This window comes from Rousettus aegyptiacus, unplaced genomic scaffold, assembly GCF_014176215.1.
Source record: "Rousettus aegyptiacus isolate mRouAeg1 unplaced genomic scaffold, mRouAeg1.p scaffold_m13_p_14, whole genome shotgun sequence".
Lineage (NCBI taxonomy): Eukaryota > Metazoa > Chordata > Mammalia > Chiroptera > Pteropodidae > Rousettus > Rousettus aegyptiacus.
In genome coordinates this window covers 45,050,749-45,076,297 of record NW_023416289.1, presented here as the reverse complement: position 1 = coordinate 45,076,297, position 25,549 = coordinate 45,050,749, and the positions used below count along the sequence as shown (strand labels likewise).

The following is a 25,549-nucleotide window of genomic DNA, read 5'->3' as shown; positions in this document are numbered from 1 at the left end:
ACCAGCATTCGGGCAATGGGTACGCATGGATTCGGAATGGGACGTGGATTAAAAGCGACTTCATATGAATTTACGAGACTCGGTCAGAAGCAGCGGGGCCAAGAGCAGGGGGACAGAGCCCTGCCCCTCAGCGGGCTCGCTGGAGTAAGCCGGCGCATGAGCAAGGAGCACCTCCAGCTCACTCGTGTGGTCAGAGGCTTGGTGGGAGAGGGTCGTGCACGTGACAGCTCTGCTCTGATGGATAGGAGTCTTAAACACAGGCTGGGGACACTGGGGGTGTTTTTGGGTGGCAACCTTGTTAAGATGGCACCCAGGGTATCAAACCCACTTCTGTACCCCTCCTCTGTTTGGGGAAGAGAGTCTTCACTGCCAAGCCCAAACAGAGGGACGGTCCCTGATGTGGGTGTCATCCACGAGCCACGTGGGGCGTAAGGGGAGTTACTGCTAGAGTTTTCCACCCCAGAAGGAAGCAGCAATGTGCTTTCGTCCACATGTCTGATGAGACGGCTTCTCCGTATGTTTAAATTCAAGAATTACAGGGCGATTAGGTCAGTGGATCCAGGCAGGAGGTCTAGAGAGAATTCCTAGGGGCTTTGGGACGCTGAGTCCAGAAGGAAAGGACTAGAAAAAGGCAGGAGGGACTTGGTCCTGCAGAGACAGTCAACTTATCTGCTGGGGTGGGGAGGGGACAAGTAAAGGGAGTGAACCCCGCCTTCTTCTCAGTGAGCTCCCCAGTGATGGGAACAATGGACCAAGAGCATGGTGCCGTGACTTCTGGGGACATGAGAAGTCTCTTCATCTCCCGCTCCAGTGGGATTTCTGGAGGAATTCTGCTTTCCCAATGTTTGCCACCCAAAGCCTTCCAGACTTTCAACTTAGATTGACACCCGTCTGGGTCTGAAAGGGTTTGCTCACCTCCTCCCCCTGCTCTCCTGCTTGACAGAGGTGTCCTCATTTCTTCCAGCCTTCTAATTTGGGAAATTGTCCTAGTCTGCCCTCCCACCCCCACCCCAACCCACACACATGCTCTCCACTTTACCTCTTGGAAATGGAGCTTACCTTGCTGGGGACCTCAGCAAATCAGATATGCTGGAAGGAACAGATCCTTTTTTTGCACCAGCAATGCCCCCAGGTGTGGTACCTGTCTAGCCTTCACATCAGCAATATACCCAAGTGTGGTCTCAGTCATAGTTGTAAGAAGTCGCACACCACAAAAGCTTGTCCTTTGACCCTTCGATAGTGCAGTTAAAATAATTCTTGTTTTTATAGTTGAACAGGAAGTGGCAGGGAGATTCTGGGACCAAGGAGGAAAGCCCTGGGCAGAAGGAGACGAGGCAGGGTTACTCCCGTGCCTTCACGCCACAGAGAAGGCTCGGGCTGCAGCACGCATGTCGTTTGGCTACTGCCCAGAGGCTCCCATTGGAGGGGGGAGATGCTGAGCTAACCTTAAACTTAAACGCTGAAGGAATTCTCTTAACTTCAGAAGCTCTTTGAGTTTAGGACTTGGGAAAGGGTGGGAGAGAGTATCGGGGAGTAGAATGGGGGAGACGGGCAGAGAGGAAGCACAGAGGGTCCTGGAGGGGGAGGGGAGACGGACAGGATTCTGTCTCCAGGAGAACCAGGGGCTGGTGGGAGGCGAGCAGAGGGCAAAACATGAGTCCCCTTTATTCACAGATCCCGAATCCGCAGGTTCGCTTACTTGCTAAAATTTATTCGGAACTCCCAAATCAACACACGTGGCGCATCTATAGTATTCGTGGGCACCCAGGGTGCTGGACACTTTGAGTTGCCTGCTGCCCACCCATCTTGCCGGCTGAAGTCCAACAAGGCTGCACTCAGCCTTTCTGTGTCAGCTTGTACTGTAAGCGAGTGCCCTTGTCACGGCCAACGTAGTCCCTCATCTTTGTGCTTTCTGTTGGTGATTTCACTGTTTGAAACGGCCCCAAGCATAGAGCTGAGGTGCTGGCCAGGGTTTCAGAGCTCACGGAGAAGCAGTGTTAGGTGAGCTTCGTGCAGGCGTGAGTTACAGTGCTGCTGGCAGGGGGTTCAATGCGGATGAATCGACAATATTTACTAGATAAGAGACTTCTCTTGTCCTCGGTTCCCAGGTTCCCGAAGACCGGTGAGGTCAAAGCCACAGGTGAACCCATGACCGCCCATGCGATCCTTAGTGCTCGCTGTCTGGACAACAGCCCAGAATTCTCGGCACGACCCTGCCGCTTGTCTGCATTTAACGCCAGCTTGCCCAAGGGTTGTTTTTCCCTCCTGTGCTTCTTGTTGTGTGACACAGGTGTCTAGCTTTGGAGCAGAGGAGGAGAGGGAGGGAAGGTGAAAAAGGAGGAGGAAGAGGAAAAGAAAAGGGGTGGGGAGGAGGAGAAGGCGGGGAGGAGGGGACAAGGAGGAGACCGTGGCTGTGGTTATAAAAGCGAGAGGAAGAGGGGGGACCAGCAGCCCCGGGAGGGAGGACATGGCGCGGCATGTGGGACTCCTGCGGGTTTGGGTCTGCTGGCTTCTCGCCCTGGTGGGGCAGCTCTACAAAGGTGAGGACCGTCATAGCTGTGTCTGGGGTCGGGCATTTAAAAACCGGGTCTTGCACTCATCCGGCTGTCTGTCACCGAATCTGAGACGCGTGAAGGATAAGAGTCACCCTCACGTCCTGTGCTCTAGGAAAGAAAAAGATACTCCCTGTACTTTTCAGGCATGTCCATTTAATAGACATGATCCACTGATGGGCTTAAAAAACAAACAGACAGACAAACAAACAAACAAACAAAAGGCTCAACTCAGCAAGATGCAGTAAGAACGTCAATCAGCAAATTCTACTGACAGAATTTATCTGATAACCACGTTATCTCCCTTTACGCCAATGTGTTTGAAATGCCTCATATAGAGGCTTTGAAAATGAAACTAAGTTTTGGAAAGACCGTTTTTATTCCTCTACCAAAATTATGTTGCTTTTAACAATTATAAAGTGGCAATGTCAGAAGACGCGTCATTTTGGATGTATTTCTTACCCATTACTGTGAAAACAATTTTTTTGTGGATTGGCAAAGGACGACTTCACTGCTTTAAGAATTTTTCAGGCCATCTTTGCACTGAGAAATAAGTCAAACGCAGGGTTGATAAATGTTTTAAAAGGCAAGAAAAAAAAGAAACTATGGTCACTGCTCTCTCATTAGTTAGAATGCTTATTTTACGCTCATTGAAAAAGAACACTTTTTGACTTGGACATAGACTTTTTTTTACCGAGATGTCATTTTTATATTTATGTGAAAAAGATAATACAAGCGAAAGAATCTGATTAAGATGGTCTTAAATTTCTCCACTTTGAGTGTCTGGTCTCCCGAATTATCGGTGTCCTATTTTTCCACATATTGCCTCGGGGCTGTCAAGAGCCTGAGCAACGGCAGAATTTCTTGAAACTATACGTAAAAAAATTCAAACCCGTTGTTCCTGGGCATGTTAGCCGGTCTTTACAATCATGTAGTGCTAGTCTACTTTTCGGAATAAGCAGTAACTGTTGTTATTATTGTGGTCATCCTCGATCTCCTCTCTCATGAACATCTGTTTCCAGAGGCTAATGGGCCCTTGTCGTTGTCTCTGGGGGGTTTTCTTTTGAGCTTCCGACGTGCTAACTGCCAGTTCTGACGCTGGCCTTTTGCATAGGGTCACGTTCGGTGCAAGCCGTGACTTCCACATCCCCACGGCAACCCAGCCTGCATCAAGAGGCAGGGCTACGCTGTGACTTCAGAGATGTCAGAACACGAAAAGCCTTGCATTTTAGCGTTTTGAGAAGCTATGAGATGGTAGGTTTGGGGTCCCGCCGAGATGAAATGACACATCTCCACTCTGTGAGCTCACAGGCTGCCGCCAAGGCAGAAACCATCATCGGGTACTCGCTGGGTCTGGCCTGAGGCTGGAGGCGTGCCCCACCTGGCCAGGCTTCACAGAGGGCTGGGCCGAGTGATCTCCTTCCAGGCCTGGAACTCCGCCATGCACAAAATGTCATCTCGCAGGTATTATGAGCTGCGGGGGCGTGCTCAAGGATCACAGTGGGGTCCCTTGTGGAAGCGGTGATGATCCAGGCCCGTGGGCCCTGACTTGAAGTGCAAGCCCAAAGCTCTCCTGTTGGGAAATTACGCGTTCTATCTCACACATATTTTTAACAGGTGTCAAGCAGCGTGCATCCCATGCCATTTGGGGCAAATCAAGATTTTTCGTTCTCCATTTATTCTAAGATTCATTCTATGTTATAGGTCACTCTAAAATCGTGACTGTTTTTAAAAGATATCATTAAATTAACTTTCTAACAGAGATTTCATTTTTCATTAAGTGCACGATTTAACATTCAATAGTCTTTACATAAAATCACTTCATCAGAAACCACACACAAAGGACCAAACAGAAAATTCAATTTCTAGGGGTCGAGGAGGTGAGTATGACAGGTTTCATGGTTTATAAAGGAATAATGGTCAAAAAATTACTGCTTTCAGGGGGAAAAAAAAAGTAGAAGCATCAGGCAGTTTCTCCCATTGCAGGAATGTGAAAATATTTGAAGTGGGCAGGATTTGACATCCTCAGATTCTTTCCCCATTTTACAGCTGAGCAAACTCTGGGCAGCTGACTGGGCAGTAGCTGGGCTTGTGCTGGGGTTTGGGAAATCAGATTCCACTGAATCAACTACCCCAAGGTGGACTCGAATTGACTTGTCGGACCTGCTCAGAGCTTACCTAATTCTTCTGACCTATAGTTCTCTTTTCTGTAAGGTGGAAGAAATAACACTTGGCTCACAAAGGTGCTCTTACATGTTAAATAAAATGCAGTGCCCACTACATAGAAGATGCTCAATGCATTTTTGCCTTCTCTACATATCCCAGTGGTATCATCTTTCTTTTTCTCTCCTCGAGGAAGGGATTTCTGTTTAGAAGGTGACAACTCCAAGGCATAAATCTCTAATAGTAGGATCCAGGTGTGAGTGAGAAGTGGTGACAAAAAGAACACCCAGTGTAGGGTTTGGGGGCTGGGTGAAAAAGGCGAAAGGATTAAGAAGGAGAAATCGGCAGTCACAAAATAGTCATGGGGATGTGAAGTGCAGCTTAGGGAATATAGTCGATAACATTGCAATCACTATGTATAGTGCCAGGTGGGTACTGGACTAATCGATGGATCATCTCGTAAATTATATAAATGTCTAATCACCATGCTATACAACTGAAACTAATGTAAAATAGTCCCGAATGTCAACTCTAATTGAAAAACAACTTTTAAGGGAAAAGAATGAATAAATATTGAGTAATCAGCACACACGCGCACGTGCACACACACACACACACACACACACACACACACACACGGTTCCATATCAGAAACACCTCTAAGCCTTCCCTGAACATTAGCCCGAATCTTCCTAATGACAATACTGATGAAATAATGCTGATGATGATGATCACGATGCTTCAGCAGTTATTTCATCATTGATAACCATAGAAGGTAGAAGCTACTGCGTGACTTCTTCATTCCAGACGCCATCCTAAGTCGTTTATATCCATAATACATCTGTTTCACATAATAATACCATGAGGTATGTAAAATTCTTGCCCTCGTTTTCTAGAAGAGAATCTGAGGCACAGAGGGGCCGAGTCACACAGTTAGCTAGTGACAACTACTGGGATCTGAGATAAAGATTCTGAAAAAATACATTTCTTTAGCCATTTCTCCACACTGTCAATACGTATGTCAGAGTCTTCCTCCTGGAAGCTTAACACTTGTAAGGGACTTTCTCACTGCCCTTTAGGGCATGTCCCCTGTTTTAGCAAAAGCAAATTTCCATGTTTTTTACAGGTTGTCTGTTCAAAATCCACAGGCAAATTCACACATATTGAGATCCTGCCTGTGTTCTAATCTTAAAGAAATGCTTTGAAGATCTGTGAACAGTGGACAATTCCTTTATTATGAAAGGCCTTAGGACTTTTTTGAGATTTCTCGTAACTTCAATATCTGCTGGATAGCAAGGTCTCCTAAACTTGAATTCTGGAGCAACTTTAATGGATATAAGTTCTCTAGATTTGGTAAAAAAAAAAAAAAAAAAAATCTGTTGCGAGCGAGCCTCCCGTTGAGTAAGGAAGCAGATAATTAATGATTATTGTAAGAAGAGAAATCCTCATCACTGCAGTGAAACCGATTCCAGGTGCTAAGTGCTTGCCACATGATATGCTCTGTGCAGAACTCCGACATATGTTTTCATTTCCGCCTCATGACAAACGTCTCAGTTTGAACTGCAAAGACCTTTCCTTCACAGATGCTAAAACTTAATTTGATCTCATTGTAAAAGTCAAGGACACTTAAGACAGAAAATGCCACTTGGACTCGTACCTTCCAGAGAGTACTAAAAAGAAACAGAATAAAACAAAAAAGACCGGTGAAATGATCAAACATGTTTTTCCTATTCTAATATGGTTTATTTTGTAGTAAAGTATAGAAAAAGGAAACCGTTTGCTTTCGCCTGCCGAATTTTTTTGTTTAAAAATAATTTCAATTGTTCCCATCCACCAACGATATTTGGAAAACGCGGTTAAGGCCAGGGGGAAAATTAGAAATCACTCTCAATCACACTACTAAAAATAAACACTATTGAAATTTGGATACATCAACTTCAATATATTATCATATTTACTGGAACATAATTTGGTGAAATATTTTTATTTTATTTCAAAGGCTAAATCTAGTGAAATAAATATTTGTTTAAAATTGTGTCTTTCAGATCCTAGTGCTACATCAGCCACAGGTGAGTCAATCAAAACTCCTTTATTAGAGTTTCTTTTGAAATTTTGCAATAAAATGCGAAGTTGTTGAATACTATATTTCTTTTCTTTGTAAGAAATGATATTTTTCATGAAAAACTACTATTTTGTGTCCTTGTACATAAGAAAAGTATGTTCTATGTTTAAAATAGTTAAGGGCAAAAGAGAGCAATTATGATTTTACTATAAATTTTTCTGTTAATATTTTTAGGTGATCAAATATTTCATTATATATACCTTTATGTGATTTTTTTTCTGCAAAAATTGTCTTATAGAACCTAATGAAATAGAAGATACCTTTTGTCACCTATAGATGAGGTACAAAATTCTCCATATCTATTTATATTCTCATTTTTTTAATGTCTACATGATATTATAAAGCTATATTCTTATTTTTAAATTCCCCCAGTGATTGATATTTTTGGATCAGTTAATTATTTTTTTTTTACTATTATTAACCATGCTGAAATGAACACTCTTAACTTAAATGTCATTCCAACTAAAATCAGGAGGGTACAGAGGTGTCTTTTGTGATCAGTATTGGGGGTGGGGGAGCGTTCTAACATATGTGATAGTGCAAATAATAATAATAATCCACACACTTACAGAAAATTACACAGGCAGAACTATCGTATGATTATATACTTAAAAATCCCTAGGAAAGCTAGTAAAGATTATTAGTTTTATAAAAGAATACAGCTGCATGGCTGAAAATAAGACAGGTATACAACAGTCAATAGGTTTTCTCTGTATTGGTAAGAACCAATTAGACACCAATGAAAAATGAAGCATTCTACTTTACATCAATGACAAAAAGTACTTTGGAGTTAGATCAGAAAATAAATGTACAAGACATATGCAAAGTAAAGGATACAATCATATAGAAGAACATACATAAAGCGAGTTCTAAAAAATAGAAGATTATGCCATGTTCTTGGTTGGAAGACATAGGAATTCTGAAATAAATGTCGGCTTCAAATTTTATTTTTCAGTAGCTATGACTTCCTTTCCAGAAACCAAAGGTAAGTTGATTATGAAACTTTTACTGTTAAGCACATTTTATTTTCATTTTATAAAAATGGGGAAATCAGTGTGGTTTCTTTTTCTGGTAAAAAAAATTTTCTCCTTTCATAAAATGTAATATAAGTACCTTGTAAACAGAAGAAAAATGAGAAATAAAAGTCACCCTGACCTTTCAATGGCATTATGTGTTTCTACTCTTGAATTTCTGCCAACCTAATAAAGAATATCTGATTTTAAAATTCATAGAAAAAAATAGTAATTAGGATTACAAATGAAAATAGTGCTGGGATGGAGAAGCACCTTGAGTTACAAGAAATTTAAACAAACCATAAATATAGTAATATAAATAGAGGGGTATCAACCTAGAAATAGTCAAATAATAAATAATATTTTCTGATGCTTGAGAGCTCCAGGTCCTGCTTATTTTACCATCGCCTATCTTATCTTTCCAATCATTTCAGTAAACTTGATAGAAAATATAGAATGCATCCCAGGATATAGTATTAGAATCTAATACATGATTTTAAATGTATGGGTGGTTTATTTTGTCATCGATTTGTCTCTGTGTAATAGCTACTTGGAAGAAAATTAAGTTGCACTCCCCTCTTGCACCGTATGTAAAATTAAATTCCTCTTTCATCAAATTTTAAAGGTAAAAGAAAAATTATTTAATTTAAGGAGAAAATGTAGGGTAAGATAGGTATGCCCTAAAGACCAGGAACTCTTTTAAAACAAGACGGGAAACATCTGTTATAAATGTAAACATTTTTAAAAAGTATATAAATGTTTCATACCGGTCAAAATTCAGGTAAAAGAGGACATTGGTGGGAAAGGTGAATTACTGTCATCCTTTGACAAAGCAATACTCACTAATGTTAAAATTCTATATATGCTTTAACATAATAACCTTGCTCTTGGGATCGTATTCTATGAGGACAAATGCTTCAGTGCAAAAGGAGTTACATACATGGAATGTTTGCTGCAGCTTTATTTAGAGATGGAATAAATCTGAGAAATATTGAAAATATTGTGGCAAAATTCATATCGCAGACTATGACTCAGCCTTAGAAAGAATTAGAGCTACGAAAATTAAGAGAATACATTTAAAAGGATTTTTGCAATCTGTTAAGTTAGAAACTGAAGTTATGGATTGAAAGTATGATTCTTTCTGAGAGGGAGCAAAAATCTGTGTATGCATCAGTGTATGTATGCACATTTATATTACGTATGGCTATGTGGATGCTGTATGGTCATATGTATGTTATATGGTCCATATGTATTGCACAGATGGAGAAGTACTCTATCTATATAGATGTAGATAAAGATATCCATGTGGGCATGGAGGAAAGTACGGAAAGATACACACCAAACTATATACATTTGTAGGTGTGTGTATTAGTGTGTATAATGGCGAAAGAGGGTGGAAAAAAAACATACAGCAGGGACTAGATAGAGGTCTATGTTTATGCCATGAAAAAAAAAGTAGGTCAGGAATAGGACTATAAAACAAAACCCTCATCGGTAGATGCTACAACGACTCTGTTACCGCATGACTCAGACCTCTGCTTTCAGAGTGTCACCTCCCTTGGGAGGAAAGTCATTTGGTGACTTCTCAACCAAAGTCCCAGAGGCGAAGGGAGAATTTTACTTTTTCTCCAGTTGGCAAGTGTGTCTTTCCATTCTACTATAAAAACGGGATTTACTATGACTGCGTCAAGTTCCAGGCCAAGAGCAAGTGGTGTTCGCTGAACAAGACTTTCATCGGGAACTGGAAGTACTGCTTGAAAGACGGTGAGTGCCGCGCCCCGGAAGAGCTTGGGGTGGTCGGTGACCTTGGTCATGGGATCTGAGGTCGGGCGAGCGCCTCGAGAGGGTTCTGACAGTGGAAGATTATCTGCTGAATTGTGAAAATAAGCTCTGCACAGGTGTCTGATGGTACAAAAGTCACCCTGCACCAAAGACACATGACGAGCCCTTCGCCCACATGACATTGAAGAGACGTGTGTTTCAGTAGAACCTCCATCTGCCACCAGCGTGGTTCCACATGCTTTTGGCGGAATGGAGCAGAGTGGGAAAGGTGTGTGTGTGTGTGTGTAGGTGTGCATGCATGTGATGAAGAAGAGGCAGGAAATAAAATGGCTTCTCACTCTGATGCTTTCTTCTCCATAGACTTTGCAAAGTGTGCATTTCCTTTCTGGTTCGGACGCATGATCTACTGGGAATGCACCGAAGATGGGAATCTATTTGGGAGAAAATGGTGTTCACTGACCAAGAATTTTAACAGGGACCAGATTTGGAAATATTGCGATTCATATTGAGAGTTATTGGCGGGGAGTTGGGGATAGAGAGGCAGAATCATTCTCAAGGGAAAGAATCTACAGGTTTTCTTGGGAAAGAGGGAGATAGGACCCTCATTAAAAGGGTTTTGTTGTTTTGTTTTTGTTGTTTTATTTTTTCTGAGATATGGCTGAAAATAACTTGGGGTTTCGATATAGAAATCTGTTTTCTAGCCTCAGTGCTTTCACTTGCTGTATAAAATTAGGCTTTTAAAAAAGAAGTTTATGGACATTGGGTGAGAATGAGGCATTACCGTATGTTCATTGGTTATAACAAACGTCCCACAGTCTGGCGAGTGGTGTTGGTCCTGGGGGGGATCTGTCCTCGTGAGGCGGGGGGGCAGGGGTTATATGGGAACTCTGTGTCTTCTGCTCAATTTTGCTGTGAACCTAAAACTGCTCTAAGAAATAAAGTCTATTAAAAATGCATTACCTTAAGTAAAAATTTTTTTAAAAAACAAACAAAAAAAAATTGTGACACTGAGGTGGGACCTGAGGTAGGAATGAATATGGGTTAGGGTGAGGAAGTTGCTCAGATATGAACCACATGAGCCACGGTCATGAGGATAAAGGGACCTGGGCAGGCAGCGATTTGCCTCATGGTGGTCACGGTTTACTATCCCATTCAGGAAATGAACAAGTGTCATGTCTTTACAATCACAGCTTATCGATGTGCTTTTTGACACAGCACTATTAATCTTTACAACAACTGCACGAGGTCAATAGCATCGTCTCCATTTTCAGAAACTATGAGTCAAGCAGATGAACTAATCTGCAAAGAGGTAGATGGCTATTAGATTTTGTGATATAAAAAAAGCAATCAGGGCAAAAGGCCAGCCGTGGAATTACCATGTGACCCACAAATTTCACTCCTGGGCACGTCCCCAAACGAACTGAAGAGCGGGGCCTTGAACACGTACCTCGACATCAACACTCTTTCCAGCACTGTCCTCAATGGCCAACAGAGGAAATGACCCGAAAGTCTGTCAACAGATGGGTGGAGAGGGCAAAGCGTGGTCCAGACATAGAACGGAACACTACAGCTACAAAAAGCAATGACGTTGATACATCCTAACATGTGGACGAACCCTGGAAATGTTATCCTAAGTGAAATAAGCCAGATGCAAAGGAACGGATATTGGATGATTCCATTTATATGAAATGTGTAGAACAGGCAAATCCATAGAGACAGAAAGTGGACGAGAGGTTACCCGCGGCTGGCGAGAGGGGCACAGAATTTCTTAGGGTGATTAAAAAGGTTTGCGAATAAATCGTGGTGATGGTCACACAACACTGTGAATGTTAGTGATGCCACCAGCCTGTATACTTCAAAATTGTTAAAATGGCAAATTTTATGATATGCGCACTTGATAGGATGGCATCCATTACGATATACGCAATTTCTAAAAATGAATAATGTAAACACAGGTACAATGAATCCCCTCAAATTGAATTCCATCTTGGGATGCAGAAAAGATACGTGTCAGGAACTGACGTAGTCTGAGTCACGGGCGACGTGCTCACACGTTTCTTAATCACTCTCCCCCAGAATGAGTCTTGCTCACTACAGCTTGCATGGCCTGGCACACATGTTAACGTGGAGTGGCCCCCCTCCCCAGGGCACCCTGGAGCAAGGCCTGGCTAATCCTGACAGATCTCCTTATTCCTCCCAGGCCATTCTTTCCTCTCACTGGCCCTTCCTGTTCTCTCCCTGACAACTGCAAACACACACAGAATGCTTCCCTTGAGAGTGACCTTGACCTTGAGAAATCGATGACCTGATTTTCTCAGTATCAGTGAAATGGCCCCTTGCTATGGCTAATATTTCACTTAGGGCTGTCCTCCCATGGTCAGAAAGCCACAGACTGAAGACTTTTCCTCCCCTTCCATCTCACACCTGCACCAGCAGATATCATAGGGGAAAAAAGTAAAAATAAACTCTTTACTTATTGAAGATCTACTCTATGTTATGTAGCGTAACCGCTGGATTACACGAATGGTCTCACTGAACCCTCGCGAGGACCTTGCTGGTTTGCTTTATCTGCCCCTTTTGAGGAAGAAGAAATCAAGCCTCAGGAGAAATCAAATTCAGGGACCAGCCCAAGGCCCTGTAACACACCCTAGGGACCACCTGTGACCTTCTTTCTCTCTACCATCTCTTCCAGTGTGTCCTGAGAGGGCACCCCTGCTCCTTTCTCTTACTTGGCCATTCCCTGTCACTGTCCCTCATAGAGAAAACAGATATTTCAAAATTTAAAAGCGACAGCCCACAATTCCTTTTCAGATCGTCAGCCGTTCAGATACTTCCCCATAATAGGTCTGTTCCTGTTTGCAAGTTTTCAGGAGACTCTTTTGAGATAAGCCTAGGAGGTTTTTTTAGGTTTGGTTTCAGTTTTATCAATTTCTATTTAAGAATTCAGGATCCTGAGAAAAGATGAAAATCCTTCCACAAATGCAATTTGCCTCCAAGGCTCAAATGAACAAACAAACAAACAAAAAAATGGCCATTAAATCCATGACGCACGTAGCAAATCTGAGGCCATTTAGGCATGCCACAAATATGCCATTTGGCCCACACGCTAGGTCCTCCTCTCCTTCAGCCATGTATCAGAGGGTAACTGGACCATTTCAGCATCACCATCAACGATGCCTGAAACTGGCTCTTGGCTCTCCAGAACCGTAAATATTAGTTTCTCATGAAAACGTGTAGCTACTACAGCAAGCCACGAAAAAGAGTTTGAGAGCCATCCCCGCTGACTCTCTGCCCACCTGAATGCCCGTGATGGCGTTCCGATGATTGCAAAGCAAGTTGTGATCACCATACTGACCAACGGTGATAGTAATTGCCCGTTGCTTACCTTGTGCCACGTTTTGGCCTGGTGGCTTCACCACATTGTCTCACAAAACCGTCATACCAAGGCTCTTCGCTCGACAGTGACATTACTATTTGCCAGGAGCTGTTTAATGTTACTGGAGGTAAAGTATTGAAAGGGAGAAAGTCCTCGTCTCCAGAGCCCACAGTCTGGTAACAGAGAAAAAAATAAGCAAATAAATATACACACTCGTAGATATGGAGATGGATTTAGCCATAGGTGTGATTGTGGAGGATTAGTTCAGGTACAGGTAATCATTGCCCTGTAAAATAGTAAGTCAGGGTAAGAGGGAAGAAGGGAGAATCGTGGGTGTTCCTGCCTTAGAGAGAGAGTGGCTAAGAAAAGCCTTTCTGAGCAGATGACATGGAACCTCAGAGATCTCAAAAAACAGCGAATGGGAGTCCTCCCCGATGTTTTCAAGGAATAGAGTTTCCAGCAGACAGACAGGCAGATGCAAATACCCCGAGACGGCATTGCGTGTGGGGTGTTTGAGGAATGGCAGGAGGGGCACTTGGGTGAGCGAGGGATGCGAACATCAGTGGTCTGACGGAGTAGTGCTTTTAGCATTTTCTTAAGTGTCACAGAGGATTATCTGGGATTCCCATCATAGCAGCAACATGATCTCGCTCTGGATACCATGTGGAGAGAATGGAGGGGAGGGAAAGGTGACAAGCCGGGGGGACTGGTTAGGCAGCTGTCACAGTACACGGGGGGAATGGTGGTGGCTGGTTTAGAGAGGCAGCACTGGCAGAAGTGGGAAGCAGCTGGATTCAGGTGAGGGTGGATTTGGATGGAAGGGGAAAACAAGGACCCGAGGATGACTGCAGTGTGACCCTTGCATCCAGGTGAGCGGTGGTGTCGCTTACTGAGAGGGGATGACAGGATGAGCAGGGGAACATAAAGAGTATTTTGATGACCCCGATTTTATGGATCAGGAAAACAAGATTGAAGAAGTTAAGCCAGTTGCCCAGAGTCTCCCAGGGAGAAGGAGGCGGACATTAAATTCAAACCTCGGGTGTTTCTGACCCTTAGTAAGACGTTATTTCACTTTACCCTCAGTATTTCTGTATGTCAGTGAAATCTCACATCTCTAGTTCCCTCTTGGAACTCTCAACTCCACCAGGGTTCAAGATCAAAAGTAACAACTAGTTGTCTACAAGTGGACCTGGTTTAATTTTTCCAAGAATCAAGACATCTTGGCTTTTTAAGTTGACTCTCAATGCGGGCCCGAGATCTCAGATTTTCCCACCACCTAAACGAGGGTGAAGCCAACGATCTCTTTTTGGAGAGATAAATCAGGGTGTTATAGATTGAACTGTGTCCCCTTCCAAAAACAAAATTCATATGTTGATACCCCAACCCCCAAGGAGACACAAGAGATCTCTCTTTCTCTCCACATGAGTGCAGAGGAAAGACCACATGCAGATGGTCGTCTACGAGCCAGGAAAAGCACCTTCACCTTGACCGTGGACTTTCAGCCTCCAGAACTGTGAGAAAATAATGCATGTTGTTTCAGACATGTGGTTTGTGGCATTTTATTATAGCAGCCCTGGCAGACACGAATTTTCACTGGTTCCAGAGCTGGCATTACAAGCTGACATTCTGAATCCAAACCCAGTGCTGTCTCTCTCTTTTCATTCTTACAGAAGGTAAAACTGAGCCCCATAAAACCCTTTCTCTGCTGGAATCATTGGTCGTTCCTCTCTAGTTCCCTGAGATTAGTGCTATTCATAGGGAGCCTCTAAAGTCCAAGGCCAGCCCCTGGCACTTGACTTTGGTACATTTTTTTCTTTCATCCTCACCCAGCTCTCCTAATACCATTGGCTGGATACCAGGTCTGTTTCTGAAAAATGTTTGATCACAGTTAGTTGAGTACCTTGGGGCACAATGACTATTCAGTTGAGCAAGAAAGGAATAATGGGTTCTCTCTGATGTCCTCTTCAGCCCTCCCGGTGGGTAGGCTGTTCTGGGTCCTGCTCAGAGTGTCCTGGCCATGCCTTTAGGGTGTGGGGTGGGGTGAATCCCCAGAACGTGCCTCGCCAACTTATCACCGCCTCCGTAAATCGTAAGTGTTCAGAAGTATAACTCCCATCATCTTCGGGAGAAGTTACAATTAGAATTAAGAGCATTTTTGTGAAATTTACCAAAAAGGGGGGGGGGCTGTGGAGAAATCAGAGTCAAAGATGCGCTATCTTCCCTGGAAATAACAAAAGCTTAAATATCTGCCCCAAGTTTTAGTTTATTGGAAAAGAGGTAGGGGAAGCTGGCCTCTGATCAGTTCCCACGGATTTTATTTGTGTGTATCCTGGACAGTGAGAGCTGTGGATCAGAGACTATGGTGTGATGGAATATAATTAACTGGAATTAAGTTAAAAAAAAAAAAAGAGTATTCACTGGACTGTCAGATCAAGTGCACATAGCCCAAACATCTTAGAGATCTGGAGTTCAGGGTTAGAAAGCAAAACTTTCCAGAGTCATTCAGCTGGCACCTGTCAGAAACGAGGTAAGTTCTGTCTTGGGGACCAGTTCAGAGTGAGGGTCGAACCTATGGAGCCGTGTCACCTGGACACATGGTTTTGCCTCTTTGAGCCTCAGTTTTCCCAGACGTCATACTGGGGGATGCCAGCCCGTGGCATGAGCACACACTCATGGTTGACAGGCGACCTCAGTCCCTGCAGAGAGGCTGAGGGCTGTGTCTTAAGATCAATTGGTTCAGCAAAACAGCAAAAAGCCAAAGCCTACAGCTCGGACGGGAGAAGCTCGGCTTCTCCGTGCTCCACGCCTTGATCAAAGTTTCTTCACTTCTCTCCTACTGCATTTTCTCATCACTGTTTGAAAATGGCAAATGTGTTCGCCATCAGGGCCCAGTCCCTCTGCGTTACAAACGGGGTGTAAGTGACATAACATCTGCAAAGATCTCGGCGTGGACAGATGCTGAAGAGTGAGTGGTAATCCCCACCCCTCCCAGCACTGTCACGATGCTTGTCCCCCGGAATGGCCTGCAGGTCCCCCAGGATGCCCGCCTCTTCGTCGGCACTCACTCTTCCAGCCCCTTCGCTCTCCTATAAAGCGTTCTTGCCCCTTCTACTCTCATAAGATCCCTCCACAGATGGTGGATAAAAAAGGAACTCTACAGGGTCCAAGGCCACACACAGGAAGCGGGATTGAAACCGGCCCTTTGCACGTGCTGGCTGACCACGGCCACGACGCTCGGCCCGTCTGAGCCTTACTTATTCAGGTGGCTGTCATCGGCTTTGCCTTTCTCATTGGACTTTCATTAAAAAAATAATAATAATCGAGAGAGTGAACGATGTGAAATGGACATGGAAGTGTTAAAGAAGCTGTGACACGGTGGTTCTCAAACCCGCGGCAACATCAGACTCACCTGGACGGCTCGTTGCAACACAGGTGGCTGGTCCCCTCTCCAGTTTCAGCAGGTCTGGAGTGAGACCCCAGCATTTGCAGGTGGGGGGGATGGGACCGCACCTCCAGAGTGCTTCCGAGAGGGATACTCCAGAGTTTTCTATGCTCCCCAAAATTGGGGGCCCGGGAGAAAATTCTCTGGAGTAAGTCCATGTGCTGCGGGAGCAGCCAGAGTAGGAGGGGCAGAAGCCAGAGCGTATAAAGTCCAAGGCCACCTCTGCTATGATGCAGGCCACCTGCAGGTCATTGGAGGTGATGAAAAATCTGGCAGGCTGGGTGTCCCTGGTTCTCTGCGTGCATGTGCTCAAAGCAGGTGAGATGGCAAGGTGGGTGACGGAGAGGACGGGGAGAGGACGGAGGAGGAAGGGAATCCAGAACGCAGGGGTCTGGCTGAGGCAGGAAACACATTCTGTCCAGCGTGCGTAGTGTCTGGAACACAGCACAGTGGTCGATGTGGAATGTGAGAATCTAAAGAGTCCCGAGCTCAAATCCTCGTTCCTCCCCTAGCTGGTTGGGTGGCCACGCTGCCTCTCTTAAAGTCTCAGCCTTCTCGCCCAGAGAATGGTAATAACCATCTTTAAGAAAGAGGAAGCTCGGAAACCCTGTCATCTGTGGCAACGTGAGCAAGCCCAGGGGACATTATGCCAAGGGAAATAAGCCAGTCACCGAAGGACGAGGAGCGCATGGTTCCAACTACACCAAGTATTTAAAATAGCCAGCCTTGTAGAAATAGCGAGTAGAGTGGCTACGGCCAGGGCTGGGGAGAAGGGAAAAGGAGGGGCTGCTGTTCCATGGGTGGAAAGTCTCGGCCACGGAAGATGAGTAAGTTCTAGAAACCTTCTGTCCAACACAGTGCTGTAGAGCGGCAGTGCTATACTGTGCACTTAAAATGCTCCTAAGAGGGTAGACCTCATGTTAAATATTCTTAGCACAGTAGAAAGAGAAAGTGGAAGCTTGCTATGTCCTGTTTCAGAAACTTCTTCAAGGTCTTCTGTTAAGGGGGCAGCGTCCCAAATAAACGGTACGTAGGCCCTGTGACCCTCTATGTCAACGAGGAACGAAACATTAGTAATATGTGTGCCCTTGAACATTCAGAAACTGCTGCTGACCGCTTCATGAGAATCACGTCGGTTGTCTGCGGGGAGGGGGGCAGGGTGGCTGGGGACTTCTCTGACTCCCCTGTTGTTACATGTTGGAAGTTCAAACCATTTAAATTGCCTCCCCAGAAAACAAAGAAATGCAACAAAGAGAAAGTGATCTTTATCTCTCACGGTCACAGATGAAAGTAGAAAAGGCAGGCAGCACCCTTGTGACAATGGCGGCCCCGCAGCCTGACCGACCCCACCAGCAGCTCGGGAGCTGCACAGTTCTGTTTATCACTCGCTGGAATCAAGATGACACACACCTTGGCAGGCCGTGGGGCACCTTGGGGTTCCCGACGAGATGGTGTCAGAACTCACCTAGGGTCTGGGACGTGCTTGGAGGGCTGGGGGGCGACTAAGTTAAGGAAGCAGAGTTCCCATGACAACGGATGTCGAGAGGAAGTGAGGTGAGCCGGTGCCTGGGTATCTCAATAACTCTCTCCAGAGGAGACGGACTAGGAGGAGGAGAAAGATGTCACAGGTTACGAAATGGCAGTCACTCATCTCAGCCAAGGGGGAGGAGGCGTTTGGTCATCTGTGACACGGTGACTTGGCACAGGCAGAATTCCGAAGTGGACCTGCCTTAGCTCGTTTTCTCACGATCTCGGAGCGAGCTCATTTGAGGTCCTGATTCTGTGAGATCGTTTATGTCCGGCAGGAAAACATCAGGATGGCTGTGAGTGTGAGGTCGGCTTCCTGACATCCGGGGCCACCTTTTGGTTTGCTCTTTCCCAGAACACACTGGGGGCAGCGTAAGTCCTCAGTCAGTATTGGGGCTGCTTCTTCTTCATCATCGTTAGCGGGAGGAGGAGAGGGGAGGGCGAGGACAAAGAGGGTCAAATGGCTAGAGATGTACGTGGTGCCACCACAACATGCTAGGACAGAAGCTCTGTGAGGATTCGGTCGTGTTCGGCACTATGAGTAGACGAAATGACAAAGGACTGTTTCTGGGGGCACCAGGGTCTGAAAGACATAGCTCATCCCTTGAAACCATACCGAACTGGATGTGAGTCCAGGCTGCACCCGCTTTTAACGGTTTAAATGCAAGCACCTCCCTGCTCTTTCGTCTGTGACATGAGAAGAAGTCTATGGGGATTAAGAGACTAGGGATGAAAGGTTTTAAAGATTAGCCACCGTGATGGGGACAAAGCAGAAGGCTCCCCCAGCAGCTGCTGGGGTTCGTGATGCAGTGTAAGTACCCACAAGGCAAGGGTTCAGCTTGGTGGCAGCGCCTCCTCAAAGAGTTTCAGGGTCAGAAATGCTCCCCCTCCCCCGCCGACGTGGGGTTGCTTTACAGGCTCAGTTTCTGGAGCCAGAGGACCTGAACTGCTCCTTAGTCCTGTGTCTTTGAACAAGGGATTTCTGCATCTGCAACAGATACAGGCAGTGTGACAAGGATGTTTCCCTGTGGGAATCAGTGTAAGGAGCTAGGGGAGGGGCGAGCCCATGAAACCCCACCCACGAGAATCGTTTATTTCACCGTGACCTCAAAAACGCTGACGTCTTACATGGGTCTATGGGGGTGATCGCTTCATAAGTTGTATAGATGTCTAATCACCATATCGTACACCTGAAACTAACATAATATATGTCAACTGTAATTGAAAATTTAAAAAATTTTTTTCTTTAAGTTGAAGTCTCATTAGCTACTTTCTGAGAGTGTAGCCACTATCAGGTGACACAGATGCCATAGTCACCACACAGGAGCTCCTGGGTCAGCACCTGACACAAACGTATAAATTAGCATCATGACATCAAAGACATAGAAAGGGAGGCTCATGCACTGAGCCACTGGCACGAGAAAGTGACAGTTCTGTAAAAAGCTCAGTGCTGCACTCAGAACAGGCTCCGGAGTCAGACTTCTGAGTCTGAACCTCGCCCCCACCAGCCTGCGGTCGCATGACTTGCAGTCACTCTCACTCGCCTGTGTCGTCTCCTGTCTAACCTTTTGGGGAATGGGGAGGAGAAGGAAGTTCTGAATTATCACCTCTCCTTCATAGGGCCACGGTGAAGGCCACCCGAGGACAATGACTGGACGTAGGAATGGCCAGTCGAAGGCCACCCCGGGCTCCTGGACGACGGGTCTCGCGTTTCCTTTCTAGTCTTTAACAGGATCTAACCTGGCTCTATGGCAGTGATGCTACCAAGACGCTTAGTCCCTGAATCAGGGCGATGAAAGGGCAAAATTTTCTAGCAATCAAAACAGAACAGGGTCACCGAGGCTGCCGGGAATGGTCGCGGCTGTCACGCTGAACAAACGGGTCGTTTTCCCAAAACACTGACGATGGTAAGAACTAGGACGGTCCCTCCAACTCTCAGACACACGGAGCCTCAACCAGCGGATGGGCGCTGGCAACGCTGGGTTTCCGCTGACTTACTCAAAGAAAAACTTTGGAACAGTGGGAGCTTCCACCGACCCCACGGGCCCTGTCGCTGGTAAATGTGAGACCCCCGACTACCAGCAACTGGGCGTAATCCTAAGTCACCCAAAATGTGACAGCGAGGGTTTTCTGCAACAGGAGAGCAGTCGGCTGCGTGAACTTCAAGATACTTTCAACAGCCATTAGTCTGGGAATAGAGTATTTTAGGAGATGGTCTAAATATCACTTCTTTTTTTTTTCAGATTTGATTACCTATTTTCAAGCTCCCCTTCCAGGTGAGATGATATCTCTTTATTTGTTAGCGTCTCAAGTGTTAGCCCATGCCCATGGGACGGTATTATATTCTCGAAAGTTTCTTGCACTTACCTGCCATTTCGCTTTCTCCTTTGGGATTCTCCTGGCACAGAAAGCCCTCCCTGGTCATGGCAGACAAATCCTGTATTCCGAGATCAAGTTCATTCAGCCCCCTAAGATTTCCTTCCCGGCCCTTCCAGAAAAGTACCATCTTCTTTGTTGGGAATCATATCAGCATGTGTGAGTCTTGCTGTTTGGTTGGTTCCTGCTTTTAACAACTTTCTATGTAGACGTATGATCTACATACCATAAAATTCATTCACTTTCAGTGTGCCATTTCATAATTTTTAGTAAGTTTTCAGAGTGGTATAAACGTTACCTCAGTCTAATTCTAGAACATTTCCATCACCCCAAGAAGACCCTCTGTGTTCCTTTGCTATCACCCCACCGCATTCCCAGGCAACCACTCATCTACTTCCTCTCTCCTTGGATGGGTCTTTTCTGGACATTTCGTGTAAATGGAATGATACACATGACCATCGTGTCTGCTTTTTAAGCATGACAGTTAATCCTAGAGCTCATGGGAGTTCCCCATGGATGATGGTGCCTCAGCGTCTCCGTTCCAGGCAGAGTCAAACCATATCCAGCTGTTGACAGCTGGACCTCGGATTTAACCTGTAGCTGCCATGAAGTTGGGGGTTTCGAGAGAGGAACAGAGATGTGGGAACACTTGATGGGGAGAGTCCAGCGGGTGAAAGAGAAACTTTAGTTACGAAAATATCGACTGGGTTGTTTTTTTTTAAACTATCTCGATCACCAATTATTCATTTGGGAGTTTGGCCAACATGGTGGGAAGCTATTTTCAGAGCTCAGGACAATGGGGTTTTCTCTGAGCACAGTGACCAAGTCGTTGGACTGACATAAAGATAGCAATAAATGCGTTAGTTAGTGTTTGTAAATATGTCCCCCACAGGGTAAACTAAATAATAGCTTATCGTACAAATAAGTAATAACAACAGATTAATAATGAACATAGTAACAACCATTGTTAAACAGTCATCTAAACTATTAAGCGGTAAATATTATAGCGATGTAGTTTAATGAAATTTAAGGTGAACATTGCTAAAGATAAAAATATTATTATTACACAATAAACATAAATAACAGGCATCGATAAATAATAAATCGTTCCTAAACTATAAAAGTAAATAAATCTTGCGTCAAGATTCTTTCAGGCTGATGAAAGGACAACCAATATTTGTGGTTCCCGTTTGTTCCAGTGCCTCTCAGTTGACATTACAGATCTAGCTTTGAACAAAATATCTGGGGTCATTTCTGACAGACGAGGAACACGCTGAACAAGTCATCACAGGTTCAATAAATGCAAGCAACGGGAACGTGTAAGAAGTCAGGATAAGTAGATCTAGCGTAGTCTGGACGTTAAGGGAGTTTCATAGTTTAGGCTGAACGTAAGAAGAGGCCAAACGCACAAAGCCAAGGTCACACCTGTAAAGCCTCAATGCAGGAAAGGCGATGGAGCCCTCAGGACACCGTACGTGGCCTGAGCAGAGAGGACACCAGGAGAGGCTGGTGGTGTTCCGGGAAACCGGAACAAGTAGGACGTCGCGAGCCACTTCGATGCTATTTCTCATGCTAAGAGCGCTGAGGCATGCGTTGGTGAGCGGCAGCGGCAGGTTAGCGTGTGAGAAAGAACATCCTCCCTGCAGCATGAAGGACGATGGGATGAACAGATTGGAAGTCTCCAAAAACAAGTTACCGCTGTAGTCAAGGCGAGGCACGGTGCTAGATGGTGACGAGGGCCGTGGTGAGAAGTGGATAACTTTGAGAGATACTTCAGGGCTGCTTTTAGCAGGCTAAGAGATTTATTTTTCTAGAAGAGAGGGAGAAAATGGACTGTAAGAGAGACCAGAATTTGAGGTTAGGAGATCGTGGGTAAGGCCAGTACAGAATATAGCTGCAAGAGAGGCCGGCTACTCCAGCAGGCTTCCGGCTCAGTCTCGAAATAAGGCTTCCTCTGATGCTCGCTCAAAGCTCCCTCCACTCACAGGGAAGGCGGGGAGCGGGGCCAACCACGTGGGGGGTTGGAGGCAAGGGGGAAGTGTGGGGGCGGGGAGGCGAGCCTGGTGCCAATCATCACCGATCGTGATGGGGGTCGGAAAGTCAATCCTCGCTGTGAGCCGGCCTGCCATCCGGCATCTTCTCTCTCTTCCAGACTTTGTTAACAGCACCTGTGTCTTTCCGTTTATATATAACGACATGACCCACTACAGCTGTATCTCCGTCCACAGCGACTATCACTGGTGTTCGCTCGACAAGAAATTTCAGGGCAGGTGGCGGTACTGCACGAGAACCGGTGAGCACCCCTCGACGGGCCGTGTCAAACACCTACGACCCAAGGAGCAATCGATAGCAACTAGCTATGTGATGTTGGGTGTGGGATGAACCTGAGTCCAAACTTTTGAAAACTGTTCCACGTGGTAGAAAAATCACGTGCTGTTTGTTTACCAGGGGTTCGGCAACCCGACTTCTTCCTCCCTCTTTCTCTGCAGATCCCCCTGCATGCGCCTTCCCTTTCTCCTTCAAAAAGAGACTCTTTTACCAATGCACCACGAAAGGCTATATTCTGAGTCGGAGTTGGTGTTCGTTGACAAAAAATTACAACAAAGATGGAAAATGGAAGCAATGTTCTCCTTACAAGTAGGTCGCTGGGGGAAGGGTTGGAGTAGGGGTCTTATAGATTTCTTAAAGCAGTGGACGCTCTGGATCAATGGAAAAGGAAGTTGGGGTCCCAATTATCTGACAGTGGCTTAGATCAGGCTTTGAGAAGCCACACCGGGCGGCAGCTAAAAAATACAGCCTCTGAACTGATGCGCTGATTACTAATGCATCGTTCATTCCCCTTCTCTGAGTCTGCTTTCTTATCTACGAAATGGGCCTTTTATAGATCATCGTTCCTAACCGTTCATGGTGGTTATAAAGATAGGTATATGGATTGGACATACCTCGCAGGGCATCAAGTCAATTAGACGTTATAAAGCGCTCAGAGAAAAACGCCAAGACGAAAAAAAAGCGCTGACACAGAGTAATGCTGTGCGTCGGCATGTCCCTCTCCTTGCGTTTTCCCTGTCCTCCCCTTCTTCCCCTCTGTTACTTCGCCAAGTTTTCTTTTATGGAAAGAGATTTAAGATGGAGTGAATGGCCGTGTAAAATTAAATATAAGATCAATTAGTAGGAGATGAAAACTATGGAACTCTGAGCCTAACAGATTAAAATGGAACCCAGAGCCTTCGTGTGGGCTGCAGGTGAGCTGGGGTCGTGACTTTGGACCCTCCTCAGCCGTAAATAGCCATGCCCTTTGACCCAGCAACGTCCATCCTGTGGGACTATCCTAAAGAAAGCATTGGACAACTGCACGAGTACGTATGTAAGGCGGTTGTCATCACGGTGACCAAGACCAGTCGTCATAGTCAATAGAATGGGTGTGGGCACAGTGAAATAGAGTGATAGAAACAGATGCACAAGGTGGTGGCTAGCGACACAAAAAACATTCAGGATAGGACCCGATCTTATGTTAACCTGGAAATAAAAGGTCGAAGCGAGAGGCAACGGGCTTTTATTGGAGATCTTTAAAATAGATACTCTGTAAACACTGATTCCGGCAGAAACCTAAATAGCATTCCAATTAGGAGAAAAAGGCAAGAGGCGTTTTTGAGAAAAAGAAGGGAAAAAATTACTTCTATAGAAGGAAGGCATTGCTCTTGGCCCAGATAAGCTAACATAGTGATGCTAACTCTAAAGAATGGTTTTAATTTCCAGTCTGGTAGTCATCAGTCCTCTGGCCATAATATCTGCTTCCTTATCTTTGCAAACAGTTCTTTGGGAGACGGTGTGGCTTTAGGCCCAGGTCAAGTTTATTTTGCCCTGTTTCAACGTTCCAAAGTTTTGAGGCATAAGAGGCCCAAGTCAATTCCTCCCGCTTCATTTTAAAAGCGGCTTCATGAAGATTATTTGTTACATTTTCAAGGTAGAGGACTCGAAGAAACCCAAATGATTTTTAAACACTAGCAAATATTGTATATTACAACAATAGAACAAGGGCCCTAGATAGATAAGTATGAAGAAATATTAATAATAGTCACATTTGCACTGAATCGAGTTCCATTTCTATATATTTACACACTAGTATTTGTAATCCCATGCATGCTTCGCTTTTCTTTTTTGAATATTTATTTTGATTTACACAAGTAATGTGAATAAATTTAATCATGGAGGCAACTCAAATAAAGGGAGTTTTCACCTTCCCTTCCTCCCAGTCTGGTTAACAACAGAAAACACAACTGGGCAGTTCAGGGTATGGACGTCCAGGCTTGTTCTATGCATTTGCATGAATATAAGGTCTTCTTAAACATAAATGAATCATGCTATCCCCTTTGCCCTCTGACTTGATCATCACTTAAATATATACCGTATGGCAATTTTTCCACGTGAATGCAGAAATCTATCTCACTTTTCTTCATGCTTTGAAGAATTTAAAAATATGGATATACCCTTCCCCTAATAGAGCATAATTTGAGAGTTTTAATATTTTGATATGACCATGACTAAATGTGTACCTTCTGCATTGGTTTTTGAGTGTGTGAGGGCTATTATTATTATTATTATTCGATTAGCTCAATGAAATGTCTTGGTCAAAGGCTATGCATATGTTTGGTGTGTGCATGTGCACGTGCATCTTAAATTTCAAGTTATTCCAAATCACCCTCAGTCAACACAGGAGACTACCCATTTTTAACAATTAACATTGAAAATTATCAATTGGATAAATTCGTTCCAATAATAGACCACATAACCCATGCTAAAATAATCAAGTAATAAAATAATCAATAATGGCATATTATATTTGAGAGTGAAAGAGAAATACTTATACCTTCCTTAGGTCACCAATCTCTCGTGTTCCTGTCTCTTCTGTTCTATGCCATGTAGTTCTTGGGGGGTGGACCAGGTCTCCTGTTAAGGAGGGAAAAAAGATGATCCTGGAGGGTGACAGACTGTGACACTGATCCTCACTTCTGTGTTTCCCCCACAGCACTTAGGTAAGTCTTGGTGTCCTGAAGGGTCGGTGGTTATAGGATTCATCGGCTGCCTCTTCAAAATACGTCCTTTTCCAGATCATTCTGACCAATAAAGGTTTGATCTCCCATCTATGTGGATGATTCATTTTCTTGACACAAGGCACAGCCAAAAAAAAAAAAAAAA

General features: G+C 44.8%; 2 protein-coding genes across 2 annotated transcripts; both read left to right on the top strand.

Annotated features, from left to right (window-relative positions):
- Positions 1-7,728: 7,728 nt before the first annotated feature.
- LOC107515982 (binder of sperm protein homolog 1) lies at positions 7,729-10,141 on the top strand. The gene is made up of 3 exons (XM_016155304.2): positions 7,729-7,822; positions 9,483-9,614; positions 9,993-10,141. The coding sequence occupies exons 1-3, from the start codon at positions 7,729-7,731 to the stop codon at positions 10,139-10,141; spliced, it is 375 nt and encodes a 124-aa protein (XP_016010790.2).
- A 12,375-nt stretch (positions 10,142-22,516) lies between these two features.
- On the top strand, positions 22,517-25,549 carry LOC107516043 (binder of sperm protein homolog 2-like). Its single transcript, XM_016155443.2, has 3 exons — positions 22,517-22,646; positions 22,843-22,990; positions 25,380-25,549. Exons 1-3 carry the CDS (start codon positions 22,550-22,552, stop codon positions 25,384-25,386), a joined length of 252 nt encoding a protein of 83 aa, XP_016010929.1. The 5' UTR covers positions 22,517-22,549; the 3' UTR covers positions 25,387-25,549.